This window comes from Hesperophylax consimilis, unplaced genomic scaffold, assembly GCF_061612785.1.
Source record: "Hesperophylax consimilis isolate HC1 unplaced genomic scaffold, BYU_Hcon_1.0 scaffold_55, whole genome shotgun sequence".
NCBI classification, from domain to species: domain Eukaryota; kingdom Metazoa; phylum Arthropoda; class Insecta; order Trichoptera; family Limnephilidae; genus Hesperophylax; species Hesperophylax consimilis.
In genome coordinates this window covers 145930-161936 of record NW_028301285.1, presented here as the reverse complement: position 1 = coordinate 161936, position 16007 = coordinate 145930, and the positions used below count along the sequence as shown (strand labels likewise).

Genomic DNA, 16007 nt, shown 5'->3' with positions numbered 1-16007 from the left:
GAGAAAAACAGATAAACCATAGCTGCAAGAAAATATGCAAATTATTTATGAAAACGGACATGCTAACGACATCTGGCGGAGAAAGAATTGATCCAGCTTGCTTGCGGTAGGCTCCTGTAATAGTTGAAATTATATCGAGGTTCTAAGACGAAAGCAGAGAGGTCGTAAAATCGTCTAGGACTAGACAGGGCTTCCCCTTTTCTAGGCCTAAAAATAAACAATGAAGGTTGTCAACCAATAGATCTAAACAAAGAGCTATAAAAATTTTGAGTAACCAATCAGTGAACGAAGGGGGGTGTGTCTACGAAAGACAAAGGATTGAACCTTGGACCCGACATTAAAAAAGATAATTAATTGCATTTCCGTTCCCACAAAAATTAGAGGTGAACGCACTATGGCATAAACACTGACGTTCAAGGCGACAAACTCTAGGAAATGTTTACAATAACCGAGACATTTAGGTGATGGCGAACCGTTGAAATCGAGTGCTTTGAAGATTTTACAAATTGAAAAACACACGCACGAAAATGCAATGGAAAATTTATAAACGTGATAGTATAAAAAGGGACGGGAAAAGCGAAGGAAAGTTACTGGCGGAATTTCAACTGTAGTGCAATTATTTATGATAGAAGGAGGGTGTCATGTTCGATAAAAATCGTACTAAAGAGAGGAGTGAGTGTTGGAAACAATGGAAATTAATCGTTATCAATTTAAGATGAAACGGACATATTGGTAAATCAATTTTGAATGAAAATCTCGCAAAAAAAATAGACATTTTAGAAAATTGCGGCGACCGAATGGAAGGATAATACAGAGATTTTAGCTGCTACGAAGGTTCTAGGGACGTGAAAATCGAGTATCAGAAGAAGACAGTAACACTAAACATATAGCGATAGATTAGATTCAGGAAAAGTAGACATTATACAAAATTATTAGGTTAGATATATATTAGAGTTACCCAATATTACGGAGGGATCGAACCAAGATAAAAGGTTGGCGGTCTCATGTATATTTTGAAGAATAAACAATCGAAATCCGAACATGATTTTTATTTACGTTAAGGTAATAAACGATTAGAAAAGCGATTAACTTTAACGTGGACCTTATGGAAGTATTTAGATTAGTCAAAAGAGATTAACATTAATAGGTTTGAAATTAAACTAAATTTACGAGTCTAGTACCAAAATTTTAAACATAAACAGATGTCAATGCATATGTTTTATGTGAATCCTGGTATGAGAAAGATAGAAAATTGGGCGGAGATTGGGTCAGGCAATAAAAATGACAGATATCCCAGAGTCTAATTAGGTATATCTCCCATGGAAGTGTGGAAAACTATATATTAATTAATAATAGATGAAGTATGAAATTTTCCTGGAGACCACACACGTCGGGAAAAGTGGAGAAAAGATAAAAGAAAGGGTAAAGAATGAAGATAAAGAATAATCCAAGTGGAGAAAAGTGATACAATTCAAATTTATCCGTGAAATAAATAAATACGACTTGGAAAATAATTAATTATAGAGTTATGAGAAATAACATAAGAAAAAAAAGAAGAAATTGTGCAAGAAAACGTCGCGGATAAAAGAAAATCCAAGAAGATAAGGAAAAATTCAAATCTGCGGCATTAAGAGAGAAAGTACTGGTGAAAATGGAAAAGCCCATATAAGGGACAATAAAATTGAGTAGAATTTAGACGAATCGAAATTCAAAAATGCGTAGTAAAGATTTCAGCATGGATTTAAACAATTTCGCACGAGATGCATAAAATTGAGATCTATATATATGTTATTGAGGATGGACCTATCGCGAATTGAGAAAAAAAAGGAACACAAAATCATGAGATCTTAACTACATTTTTGTATGAACAGAGGACAAAGGGAGCTTGGGCGATTAACGCAGACTTACCCGATTCGGACCCTATCGACTTAGATTTGTGAGATAAAAACTAACTACCGCCCAGAGCCGGAAAGCAGAACATCTTATGGAAGCAGAATCGATATTGATGAGAGGGATGTTCGGATTTACGAGTTGATAGGAGATAGAATTAAGCATCAAGAGAAATTCAGATACGTCTTTTGGAACCTGAGAGGGGTATAAAAGATGGAACTCATCAGTCAGGAGGGAGTCGCGCCGAGGGTTTGAAAAGTTGTTACATGGCAGTACTACGTCTATTGGTAAAATTCTAGTGAAATAATCTAAGTGTTAAATTCCGAACAAGTACCTGGACTTAGAAAGTTTTGTAAAAAGTCTTAAATTCAGTTTCTAAATTCTGAAAACCCCACCAGTGAAGTTTTGTTAAATCAGTTTAATTTGGTTAAACAGTGAAAATAAATATAATTTAAACTCAGTGCTTAAAAGTGTTAAGTGAAGTGCAAAAAGTGAATTGTGAATTAATTAAAAATTTAAAAATAATTATTTCATTCAAAGTGAAAACATTCAAATTAAATTTAAGAGTTTGTTATCGTTAATCTAAAGTGAACGTGATCGCGTATTGATATTTAAAAAAATAGATTATAATTTAACGTCAATTTGGTTAAAAAATAATAATAATAGTAATAAATACTTCATCTTAGGTTAAAAGAAACACAAAAACAAAAAAAAAGGATTCGATAATAATAAACGTTTAAACCTTTGTTCTAAAATTAATAGTAAGAGGAAAAAAATTTAATTTATTAAGAAGTTAATTAAAAGTTTGCACAATTCGGAATAAATTTTCTTATCAATTTATATAAAAAGAAATTTAGAATTAATAAATTGTTCAATTAAAATCCATCGTGCGTATAGCGACAGTGTTAAAAGTGTTTGTCATTTTAACCGGAATTTTAATCATCAGTCTATCATTTCGAAAAAGAATCTGAAACAGCTATCATTCAAAAGCCTAAACTAGAAAGGTGTTATTAAATCAACGGGTTTTCTGAATTAGGATTTCGTTCGGAAGAAAAATTAAATATCAGCTAATTTATACGATTCAAGCGAGAATAAAATATTAAATAGGAATAAATAGTCGAAAAGATTTATTTTGAAATTAGTTGAAAAATACAATTAATTAGGTAGGATTTCTTCATCAAGGTTGTTGTGTACACCCGACCGGAAATACCTTGACGTGGGTGAGTTTTCCTTTTATAAATAATTTTCAGGTCCCAGGAGACACAGAAGGGCTGTGAAGTGGAAGTATATCAATTGAATATTAAATTAAAACAACAAAACAAAGAATTACACATTAATATATGTATATTGTATATTTGTATATATATTTATAAATATAAAATAAAATATTGTATATAAAGAATATATATATGAGTATTGTAATTATATATATGTATTTTATTTATTAATCGAAACATCGAAATGGTAGCGATTTTTAATACCTACCCGAGAACATATCTATATTATTGAAAAAGAAAATATGTATTTATTAATATTCCAGACTATGTAGAATCATATATTTTATATTTATTTATTAATATATGTACTCTTTTTTAACATATTTTGATAATCGAGATATGTGTACTTATATATGTATATTTATTCTTCATTTAACCTAGTAAATTTACTAAATTCGGAAAATGAAATAAATAGTTTAACTTCAATAAAGGAATTAAAAATATTTAAATTAACTATGCACAATAAACGGTATCATAACTGAATCAGTAAAGAGGCACAAATGACTTCTAAGGAATTTTAAAATAAACAAATCTCACATTTAGGTTAGTGTGTCAGGAGATGTTTATATTATTTGTTTACAAAACAAAGGATCACTGGAGAATTGGGTCAACCGCATAGTTTGAAAACGACCTTGGCCATAATTAGTTAGTCACAAAGGATTTTATTAATTACCCGAAACAGCTGGAAGATGCGTGTTCTCAAATACTTATCAATCACAAACGACAATTGAAAAATCACGGGTTAGCCAGATTTACATCAAAAAATTACATAAAACATTTAAATACCATTGATTAGATAATTGCACAGTTTTTATTGGTTACCTGAAACAGCTGGAAGCTGCGTGCTTACAAATACTTATCAATCACAAACGACAATTGAAAAATCACGGGTTAGCCAGATTTACATCAAAAAATTACATAAAACATTTAAATACCATTAATTAGTTAGTCACAAAGGATTTTATTAGTTACCTGAAACAGCTGGAAGCTGCGTGCTTACAAATACTTATCAATCACAAACGACAATTGAAAAATCACGGGTTAGCCAGATTTATATCGAAATATTACATGAAACATTTAAATATCATTGAATAGATAGTCGCATAGATTTTTATTAGTTATCTGAACCAGCTGGAAGCTGCGTGCGCTCAAATACCTATCAATCACAAACGACAATTGAAAAATCACGGGTTAGGAAGATTTATATCGAATAATTATACGAAACATTTGAATTTTATTGATTGGGTGCTCATACAAAACCCCATCAGTTGCCTGAGATATTTGAGGGTCGAGTACTCTCTAATGTGGCAATCAACCACTTGAAACAATTGGAAAATCACGGGATAGTATGAACAAAAATTAATGTTGAACCCTGGAGGTAAAATTTAAAACAAATACGGTTCATCAAGCAGGAGGCAGTGGTCGCTCCTACAACAAGACCATTAACCAAACCAAATAGAGATGGCGATTCTCTTAAATAAAAACGTCAAAACCAAACAAACAAAAAGCCTGGAGTTCGATAGCTCTCCAAAACAAACTATCAAATAATTTCTTATTCTACTAGTAGTTATTAGTATCGCCTTATTAGTACGTATATATTCGGTTACCAAGCTAAGAATTGTGCAGAATTCTTTGTGCGAGATCCGAGCTCGGGATGCGAGGTAGATAGCCTCGTATTGCGAGTTATAAACCTTTCCCAAACTGTATGTATACATATATTTATTCGTATGTACTGTTTACTGGAGAATGCGGACCTGCATACAGCTTGCATTTAGGTCGGTAGACCACTCTCGCATTCTCTCTTAAACGTGGAATGAGGATTCACGACCCGTAAGTCCACACCAACCGTGAGTATATGATTGTATATAGGACGAAACCGGTTCGCCCTAAGTAAATTGTAGTCCAAGGAGGGGTCGGAATTTGGGGGTATCGAGACCCGAGGGGAAACTTGAAGGCTGCACATGATGACGTGGAAGGCTTTTTGGGACGAGATAACTTAGGTATCAATCAAAGAGCCGTGTCAAAGGATTGTGCAAATTTCTTGTTGACTCACGATCATCTCGTTTACTTGCAGGAGGATTTGGAGCCAAATTATGCCAGCAAATGGGCTATTCCGAGTTCGTCAAATATGCAATTAACTAATTACATTAACCTACTAAATCAATCTTTACATGTACCTTATAGCAGCAGAATCATAAAGGAGTGGCGCCCCACAGACACAAGAGTTTACCAAAATCAAATTTACTAACAATTAACCATTTGAGTAATATCAAATTACCTGTCCAAATAAACATGTATAATATCTTTTAGCAGCGTTTAACTACGATTTTGTTAGGGTGCAGGGAATCAGAATAATTACAATAGGAAAGTTAGCTCATTCAGGGAATTCATTTAAGTCTAGGTTTGCAAAGGAAAGACCAATTAAATTGTGAAACTCAACACCTCGATCAGAACCAAGGGGGTTACCACAAAAATGAAAGTAATTAAAATCCTATATCATAAATCAAAAAAATTACACAACGTTTGATGGAATTTAATTACAATATAAATACGGGTATATTTGCGTTCAAGATCGTAAATAACGTATTAATTAGTTAAGTACATATGTCTATAAAGATATATAGTACAAGAGAGCTTTAAGTAGCTTTCTGTAGATATCAAAGAAAAGGGTCCAATTTTCATGGAGGCTTATGTGTTGTAGGGGAGGAATTTTCCATCCCTGCGAACACATATGCAAAGCCTTAGAGAAAAAATTAAATATCGGTCATAGCCAAGAGAGAAGAAAATTTTATATTGTTTTAAACAAAAAAAAAAAAAAAAAGAAATATTTAAAATTACTCTCACACCCAAAAAGGTGAAACATTACATACTTCATCTATTATTAATTAATATATAGTTTTCCACACTTCCATGGGAGATATACCTAATTAGACTCTGGGATATCTGTCATTTTTATTGCCTGATCCAATCTCCGCCCCATCCTCCATCTTTCTCATACCAGAATTCACATAAAACATATGCACTGACATCTGTTTATGTTTAAAATTTTGGTACTAGACTCGTAAATTTAGTTTAATTTCAAACCTATCAATTTTAATCTCTTTTGACTAATCTAAATACTTCCATAAGGTCCACGTTAAAGTTAATCGCTTTTCTAATCGTTTATTACCTTAACGTAAATAAAAATCATGTTCGGATTTCGATTGTTTACCCTTCAAAATATACATGAGACCGCCAACCTTTTATCTTGTTTCGATCCCTTCGTAATATTGGGTAACTCTAATATATATCTAACCTAATAATCATGAAAATGTCTACTTTTCCTGAATCTAATCTATCGATATATGTTTAGTGTTACTGTCTTCTTCTGATACTCGATTTTCACGTCCCTAGAACCTTCGTAGCAGCTAAAATCTCTGTATTAACCTTCCATTCGATCGCCGCACTTTTCTAAAATGTGTATTTTTTTTGCGAGATTTTCATTCAAGATTGATTTACCAATATGTCCGTTTCATCTTAAATTGATAACGATTAATTTCCATTGTTTCCAACACTCACTCCTCTCTTTAGTACGATTTTTATCGAACATGACACCCTCCTTCTATCATAAATAATTGTACTACAGTTGAAAATTCTGCCAGTGATTTTCCTTCGCTTTTCCCGTCCTTTTTTTATACTATCACGTTTATAGTTTTTCCATTGCATTTTCGTGTGTGTGTTTTTCAACTTGTAAATCTTCAAAGCACTCGATTTCAATGGTTCGCCATCACCTAAATGTCTCGGTTATTGTAAACATTTCCTAGAGTTTGTCGCCTTGAACGTCAGTGTTTATACCATAGTGCGTTCACCTCTAATTTTTGTGGGAACGGAAATGCAATTAATTATCTTTTTTAATGTCGGGTCCAAGGTTCAATCCTTTGTCTTTCGTAGACACACCCCCCTTCGTTCACTGATTGGTTACTCAAAATTTTATAGCTCTTTGTTCAGATCTATTGGTTGACAAAATTCAATATTTATTTATAGGCCTAGGAAAAGGGGAAGTACCAGTCGTCCTAGACGATTTTACGACATCTCTGCTCTCGTCCCGGAACCTTGATTTAATTTCAACTATTACAGGAGTCTACTGCAAGCAAGCTGGATCAATTCTTTCTCCGCCAGATGTCGTTAGCATGTCCGTGTTCATAAATAATTTGCATATTTTCTTGCAGCTATGGTTTATCTGTTTTTTCTTTCACTGTGATTTAAAGCCTTTCATCACAATACTTGAAAAGGAAAACTTTTTCATTTCTTTAAAATAATTTAAATTCCAGCTTTAAAATGCACCTAGTTTTCCTTTACACTAGAATTCATAAAACGAACATCACTGGGTATGCACATCAGCTAGTAAGATATAAAACTCACAGTGGCATCGGTGTTATTCCTGGGCATGTTTTCCTCAAAGCCGCGGCCCTGCTCAAAGCCTCCGCCCTGGATCATGTGGTCCTCCGGCCGGTTCAGCACTGCGGCCATGGTCACGGAGCGGTCTGCGTGGATTTCAAAGTTCGGGCCCTCAAACTGGTTGACGATGGGTACCGGAGGCAGGGATCGCTCCGCCACAACTGAACCAAACAACAAATATATTTTCATAGAAAGCTATTACTTTGTGATTTGTGGCAGAACCGCCTTGAGGTCCTTATACGGATTGTTCTCCTTATTCGTGTCCTGCTGGGGATGCTGGCTAGTCGGTGGCGAAGTAAGGTGAACATCGTGGAGGCAATAGAGAACCGTTGCATAAGTTGCCTGTATGCGTTGTTGTAGCACACCCTCAGCTTGTCCCATTGCGCTACGGGATATTGTGTCCACAGTTCCCACGTGTATAGGGCAGTGCAGTATGTCTTAAAGAGCCTAACATCTTGGCTGCAGTGGCAGATATCTTCTTACGTATTTATTTATTTAACTACAAAACACAGATACAGACAGTCATTTATAAAACAATAACTTGAGAATTTGCCTTTAAAATGGTTTTAAATGGCAACACCGAGATGGTTGAAAGGAAAAACAATGATACTTTTTAGATCCATTTTAATATATTTTGTTGCAACAGTAAAATTATCTAATAAGTTTTTTCTTGGGACCATAAAAAGCCTTGCCTGTGTGGTGTGAGGAGGGGTCCCCGCTGCAGGCTTCGGTGTCCTCATTCTGCCTCAGGTCCAGGGCCTGAGAGGCTGCATCATGTTGCATGGCCTGGGGCGACCCACCCTCTCCGCGGGACACACTCCCTCCCGCATTCGGTCGCACATGACAGCTGCCTTGGTAGACTATTTGCTAAAATGTACTTTCTTGTTAAAACTCTGTTCAATTGAACAATTTAATTTTAATTTTACTATTGGTACTCAAATTACAAGTTACTGTTGAAAATCTAAATTAAATCAACTTTAATTCGACTCCGTATCACATTCCGGGGCAGAGATATTGCGTTAAGTATTCCTCTGGCGTCCCCGACTTCTTCTACCATTCAAACCAGTCTCTAAACATTCCTGGCACTAATAAGAACAAACATTGAAATTTTCAGCGATATCGGTCGACACCTTTTAGAGTTTTGCCAGTACAAACCAAAGAATTTGTATTATTTTTAGCGACTTTCGCAAACGATAGCAGTCGTTGAGGAATGCTATCATTTAGCTTAAGGCTAAAAGAACGAGAATCGCCCTCCTGGACCCATTTCATGGAAAATCAGTTCTTATTAGTGCCACTAGTGTTTAGAGAGTGGTTTGAATGGTAGAAGAAGTCGGAACGCTCAAGGAAGATATGGCGCAATCAACTGAAATAAATATGTGTGGAAAATGTGACGTACGTAATCAACAAAGAAAGGGGTGTGAGAATGAATGGCGTGGAAGTGAACGCCTGATTTGACATGGCACAATCAAGTGATACAAATACTTGAAAAGGAAAACTTTTTCATTTCTTTAAAATAATTTAAATTCCAGCTTTAAAATGCACCTAGTTTTCCTTTACACTAGAATTCATAAAACGAACATCACTGGGTATGCACATCAGCTAGTAAGATATAAAACTCACAGTGGCATCGGTGTTATTCCTGGGCATGTTTTCCTCAAAGCCGCGGCCCTGCTCAAAGCCTCCGCCCTGGATCATGTGGTCCTCCGGCCGGTTCAGCACTGCGGCCATGGTCACGGAGCGGTCTGCGTGGATTTCAAAGTTCGGGCCCTCAAACTGGTTGACGATGGGTACCGGAGGCAGGGATCGCTCCGCCACAACTGAACCAAACAACAAATATATTTTCATAGAAAGCTATTACTTTGTGATTTGTGGCAGAACCGCCTTGAGGTCCTTATACGGATTGTTCTCCTTATTCGTGTCCTGCTGGGGATGCTGGCTAGTCGGTGGCGAAGTAAGGTGAACATCGTGGAGGCAATAGAGAACCGTTGCATAAGTTGCCTGTATGCGTTGTTGTAGCACACCCTCAGCTTGTCCCATTGCGCTACGGGATATTGTGTCCACAGTTCCCACGTGTATAGGGCAGTGCAGTATGTCTTAAAGAGCCTAACATCTTGGCTGCAGTGGCAGATATCTTCTTACGTATTTATTTATTTAACTACAAAACACAGATACAGACAGTCATTTATAAAACAATAACTTGAGAATTTGCCTGCATCCTAACTATTTCTCACGGATTGACTTGATATTTTAAATTTCCGTGTGAGAGAGCATAGGTTCGTATACAGTATTGAGATATTGACTATGTAATTATTTACATGTTTTTTGGAATTTTTATAATTTTAGGGCATCCTTTGATGTATTTGATTGTCAATTCCTTCTCCCCCTTTTCTGTTCTTTGATGCAGCTCATTCCTTAAATCAATTAAATGCTGCCGTTGCATCGGAGTAATTATCTTGATATTTTTGGGATATTATCACGGACACTGTAACACTGTCGATATGTTGGAAGGAGGAAGCGGCTAAATACTGACCTTGACTTAGAGTCACTGTCTTCTTGACCGAGGGCAATTTCTTCAGCTCCTCCAGCATCTTCTCGGCGGCCCGCTTCTTCGAAGTCTTCTTGCTGTAACCTTCGCCTTTCGTTACATGTTCTGCCACAGTGCACGTCGTTATAAAAAGCTGAAAACAATAACAATTTTTAGTGCCTAATGCAAATATGTGTTGTAATCAGGGATGTGCTTTATTTCAAATAAATCCATTTCAAATGGAAATGCAAAATGCAAAATGGGTATTTTCCATTTTGCATTTTAAATGCTTTTCTCAATGCATTTTCCATTTTAAATGCTTTTTTGCAACATTCTTCCTGTTATCTCCACTCGTCTTTTTATCATAGGCCCCGTATATCAGTCGGTCCTCAACCTCGCTATGAGAGATAATTTACGTCTGTCAAGTTGCTACCTGGTAGGAGCCCTGGTAATTAAGTGATACCATTAAAAAAATACAGATTCAAATAGTGAACACGGGGCCATGACGCTGTAATATTAAATTTTAGACAGCGGTTTCTATTTTTTTACGTTGCCAACATTAGTCCCGCGCAAATTTTTTGTGTTTTCAATGGTTTCATCATCTGTGGTCGTGGTATTTTTGGATTTACAATCATGTAAGTACTGTAATTTATTTATTATTATATCTCACATCTAACTATCTACCTATGCACGCTTCCTAAAGAAAATCAATATATTATGTTAGAATTGTAGAATGCTATGTTAGTATATTCAGTAGTTTAAGAATATACAAGTGAAGATGGATTTAGATGGATAATTTGTATAGCATTGCTTATCTTATTTCATTATATAAATATATGTACGAACTGCATTTTAACCAAATATTTTTTTTCCTTCAGGGATGTGAGAGATATCACAATACATTACCACAAAAATGAAGTATTTCCTTCAAAGATGTTACCATCATTGGCAGCATTGAGAATGGAAATGTTTCTGCCACTTACTCAACTTGTTTAAAGGTTTTAAAATGAAGCATGGTCGCTACTACAAGTACAATTTGCGCTACAGTGTCGTATCCATTTTAAAATGAAGTGGACACCTAAAGAACAGAAGGACAGAGTCCGTTCAGTGTTTTTATACAAATAAGGAAATTAAAAGAAAGTACCAAAAAATGATATGTAAATCCACAAAGTGGAACTAATAGTCTTGTACAGAATGAATCTTATTTTTTAAGATAATGAAGATTCATCTGATTCTTCCGCAGCAACAGCAGGAACTCCGGATTTAAAAGCCTTGCAATACCTTCAAGACAAATGAACCGATTTTGAAATGTTTCATGACTACTCTACTGTTAGGCACATGTACAACTTGTCTTCCGAGTTTAGCACCAGTTGAATGTCTCTTTTCAAATGGAGGTATAATCATGAGACTTCATAGAAGAAAAATGAGTGATGATGTTTTTGAGAAGCTCGTTCTTCTAAAATCTAATAATGGCTAAGACTACATAATACCTACATAATATAGAAAATATATTGGTTTTCTCAAAGTTGTATCATATTATCTGTGGGTTTTCTAGTGCGCCTTGCTTGGAGTTTTCTGTGACAATCTATGATCAAATAATGGGTGCGCACTAGAAAACAACATTTTATATTGTCTGATTGTCTCACTGTCCTGTATTTCTTTACTATTCACTGGTGGATGTCCCCTTATAGAGGGTTACAACACAAATGATGATGGCCTTAACCAGTCAACTGTGGCTCGACCGCCGGCGGGCGTTTTTGAAATCCGGCGGGTTTTTTTTTTTAAATGCGATTTTAACCCTTATGTATAAAGAATTTGTATAAAGTAAAAGGTCAGAATCGCTTGCGCCAAGTTCGGACTAGAATTAGCTTTTTCTTTCATGAGGCTGCGAGCCCTGTACGTGTAAATATAAATTATCTATGGTAAAGTGGCGTCGCTTGTTTTACGAGTTCCTTTCCAACGGTCGGTTTCTGAGTGAGCGTTAGCTGAAAACCGGATTAATCAATTAATTCAACAAATAAACGTAAGTAATTGTGTTTTTATACATAGTTCATTGACCAAGTAATGTGTTTTGATAAATATAAATCATTTTTGATATTGTAAATTTATAAAAGATGACGTAAAAGTTCGCAAAAATTTTGCAGGAACAATTACTTTTTGGATGGAGTTATGTACATGATATATTACATTATTTGGAGTTATTCGTGTATCATTGTATGGAAAAAACAATTGTTATTATATATCGAAGCCCTCTTTTTGTCAATACTTCGTGATTATTTAAAAAAAAAAATGATATGTCATGTCATGTGTCAAAAAAATAGCTGCGCGTAAATATTTCATTTTTAGCTGGGAATATTTACGTGATCATTATTTTATTTTGAGTTATTCGAATGTCATTATGCAGGGAAAACAATTGAGATTATGTAACAAAGCCGTTATATAGTCGATATTTAGTGAAAATATTTAAAAAAAATAAGTTGTGCATCTCTACCGTTTCACACAAATACATCGAGATTACTTACCATGTGTTAGTGTTTCAACCGGCAGCGCCACTTTTTAACTCCTAGCGGCATATTTTAAAAGTTGTGTTTTATCAAGCAATTCGCGTAAATTGTACAAGGGGGTCCAAGAAAATGTAAACTATTGTTTACGGAAATATTTTTATTGGTATTTATTATGAAAAATAGTAATAAATATCACAAAATTAGAGCAGTTGTATAGGGTGTCCCAAAAAATAATAAGAAAAAATATTTTTTGTTTATTATTATATATACAAAATTTATAAATACTAGTATATGTCTGATTGTTCCTATTATTATAGAATGGAGACTAATACTGTAGAGGTACGCGGTAGAAGGACTGGTGAGGCAGCGCCGGACGGAGAGGCAGCGCCGGACGGAACGATGGTATGTTTTTTATTGTTATTATTTGTGTATTAGTAGTAGTTATATTAGGTTGGTTGTTTGCTTAATTTTTTCCAGAATTGAAAGACATTAGTGTAACAATAAATGTTTATTTTTTCAGGTTCCTGGAGCCGACAGAAGAGGCGGCAGAAGCACCGAAGAGGCAGCGCCTATCGCAATCACGGTATGTTGTGTATTAGTAGTAGTTATATTAGGTTGATTGTGTGCTTCATCTTTTCCAGAATTGAAAGACATTAGTGTAACAATAAATGTTTATTGTTTTAGGTTCCTGGTCAGCCAATAAAAAGGAGGAGGCTAGACTTGGAGGAGCCCTCGGATGATCCAACCCCTTCAACCTCTACAGCTCCAACGACTCAGGTAATTATAATAAGACTAGGCTAACTTTTACAGTGCAATTTTTGTATTTTTCTTCCTCAAGGGCGCTTTTCAATGAAAATAAAATAATTTCGCATAGCTGAATATATATTTTTTCTTTCTATATATAGGTAGTCGACAATATCATCTTCGAATTTATCGGCTTCGATAGCGAAGATGATGACGAAGATGATGTCGACGTAAATCCTGATTGCGGTGGTGATCCCGAATATATCCCGCCCCTGGGGATTGACACGGATGTGCCTGAGGAAGAGTTGGAGCTGTTGGGGGAGGAGGAGGAAAACCCCGAGGAGCAGTCCTTCACCTGGTCTGAAGACTTCTCTTCGTTCACGGGTCAGCGGGAAAATTTTACCGTCCTTCAGCCTGGCCCATCAACAGAAGTGTTCCCTCCGACAGTCGCTGCATCTGCCTATGATATTTTCTCCAAAATATGGGACTTGGAAACAATGTCCTATATTGTAAAGGAAACGAATAGGCATGCATGGAGCGCACTGGACGAGATAACTACCGAAGATGGGGTATTGCACATGGCCGCCCATTCCAGGCTGAGGGAGTGGCGAGATGTGACGGTCCCTGAACTGTATTTGTTGTTCGCAATATTTATAATAATGTCCATTTGTTACAGAGCTGCCTTACCAGAATACTGGACAAAAGATATTTACTTAGAGATGCCTAAATTTAGGACTCTAATGTCTTATGATAGGTTTTGTCTGATAATGCAGTTCCTCCACTTTAGTGACAATAATGTCGGTTCCCAAGAAAAGCTTGCAAAAGTTAAACCACTATTACTTCCCCACCCTCCTCTTTCCCTTCCCCACTTACCTTCAGCCTCACAACATCCCCCAATTGGGGATGCCATAGTCTCACTGGCTCCAGACGGGAGCAGTTGGGACTCTTGTGAGGTATTCACTATTAAAAAAAAAAAAAAAACTATTGGACATAATGAATGAAAAGTTTTCCAGTCTGTACACTCCTCGTGAAGACATTAGCATAGACGAGTCCCTGTTGCTCTGGAAGGGTCGCCTAGGTTTCAAGCAGTGCATCCGCACTAAGGCGGCTCGGTTCGGCATTAAAACCTATGAGCTGTGCGAATCAACAACAGGCTACTTGTACCGCTTTATAATGTACACGGGAAAGGGTACAGAAGTCGAAGAGAACCACCTTGGGTTTTCGAGTAAAACTTCTAAAGTTGTACTTAAACTCATGGAGGGGTTCTTTGACAAAGGGTACTGCCTTTACATGGACAATTAGCATGCCATTGACTAGGTACCTGAAACAAAGGAATACCGATGTTGTCGGTACCCTTAATCGCCGCCGAAAGATGGTACCTCAGGTTATTAAAGCCATGAAGAAGAGTGTGCCACGGCATACGATTGTCGGTAGACACTGTGGTGACTTTTCAGTCGTTGCTTGGAATGATATTAAAATTGTCACCATGGTGTCTACCTTCCACAACACCGAAACGGTCATGGGTCAAAGAGGGTTAGAGAGATACCAAATGCCTCGATCTGTGGTCAGGTACAATTCCTTCATGGGTGGAGTGGATACCAAATAATAATAATAATAATAATAATAATTGGATAATTTGTAGAGCGCCGTTTTTGTGAAAAATCACCTCAAGGGCGCTAATGCGTTAATGCCAATGCGCTAATGCCTCAATGCGCAAAGATTCGCTGTTGTCCACTTACCGCATGGAGAGAACGCGAGGTCACAAATGGTACATTAAGGTATTTCATCGCCTGCTCAATGTCAGCATCCTGAATAGCTTGGTGATCTACAGGCAACTTCAACAAGACGCTGTGCCCATTCTTCACCGTACATTCAGGAAGCAATTGGCATTTGAGCTTATAGCGCGACACTCTCCCTCTGTGACAGCACCCAGACCGATTTCTTCTACAGATTAGAGAATTTTTCACATTACCTAGTTGAAACCACAGAAACGGACAATAGGAATCGCAAAATACGCAAAAGGTGCGTACTTTGTACAAGGCGTAAGATAAACAAACAGGTCGATTCCTATTGCGTAAAGTGCAAAGTTTTCCTTTGCATGGCGTGTTTTGTGGTGTATCATAGAGTTGCAGATTTATAATTTTTTTTCATTACTTGCTAAAATCGCTTTTTTTTCCATTTAGATTATATTTTTTCTCTTTTGTTTAGACTATTTTTTTACTTTTTTTTTTAGATTTTTTTTTTTCTGTTTTCATTCAAAAATATAAAAATTGCCATGACGAGGAAATTCATTATACCTAATAGTGGCAGTCCCATAATTACAGTTCAGGGAGTGTGTTAATTGTTGCAAGGTGTTGTTATTTATGGTGTTTGTTATTTATGGTGTTTGTTATTTACGGTGTTTGTTATTTGCTGCATTGGTGTTTTTATTTTTTTCTTGGATGTTGGTATTTGTGGTTGTTTTTTGTACATTGTGTGTTTGTTATTTGTGATGTTTCTTATTTGTTGCGTGGATGTTATTTGTTGCTTGGTTGTTATTTTTTGTATGGGTATTTGTGTATTGAATTGAAACGCAAGTGCATTGGTTAATATTTCATGTCCATTCATTGTATCTTCCACTTTTTAGGAGGA

The 16007-nt window shown here is 36.0% G+C and overlaps 1 protein-coding gene across 1 annotated transcript in view; it reads right to left on the bottom strand.

Moving 5' to 3' along the window:
* Window positions 1–16007, bottom strand: part of LOC149408825 (uncharacterized) — a 286048-nt gene that overhangs the window by 180963 nt on the left and 89078 nt on the right. Inside the window, exons 10-13 of the mRNA XM_089650404.1 lie at window positions 10135–10282; window positions 9225–9421; window positions 8297–8471; window positions 7569–7765 (exon numbers count right to left, since the gene is read on the bottom strand). Of these exons, the coding sequence (XP_089506530.1) occupies window positions 7569–7765; window positions 8297–8471; window positions 9225–9421; window positions 10135–10282 (717 nt within the window). The remainder of the gene's footprint in view (window positions 1–7568; window positions 7766–8296; window positions 8472–9224; window positions 9422–10134; window positions 10283–16007) is intronic.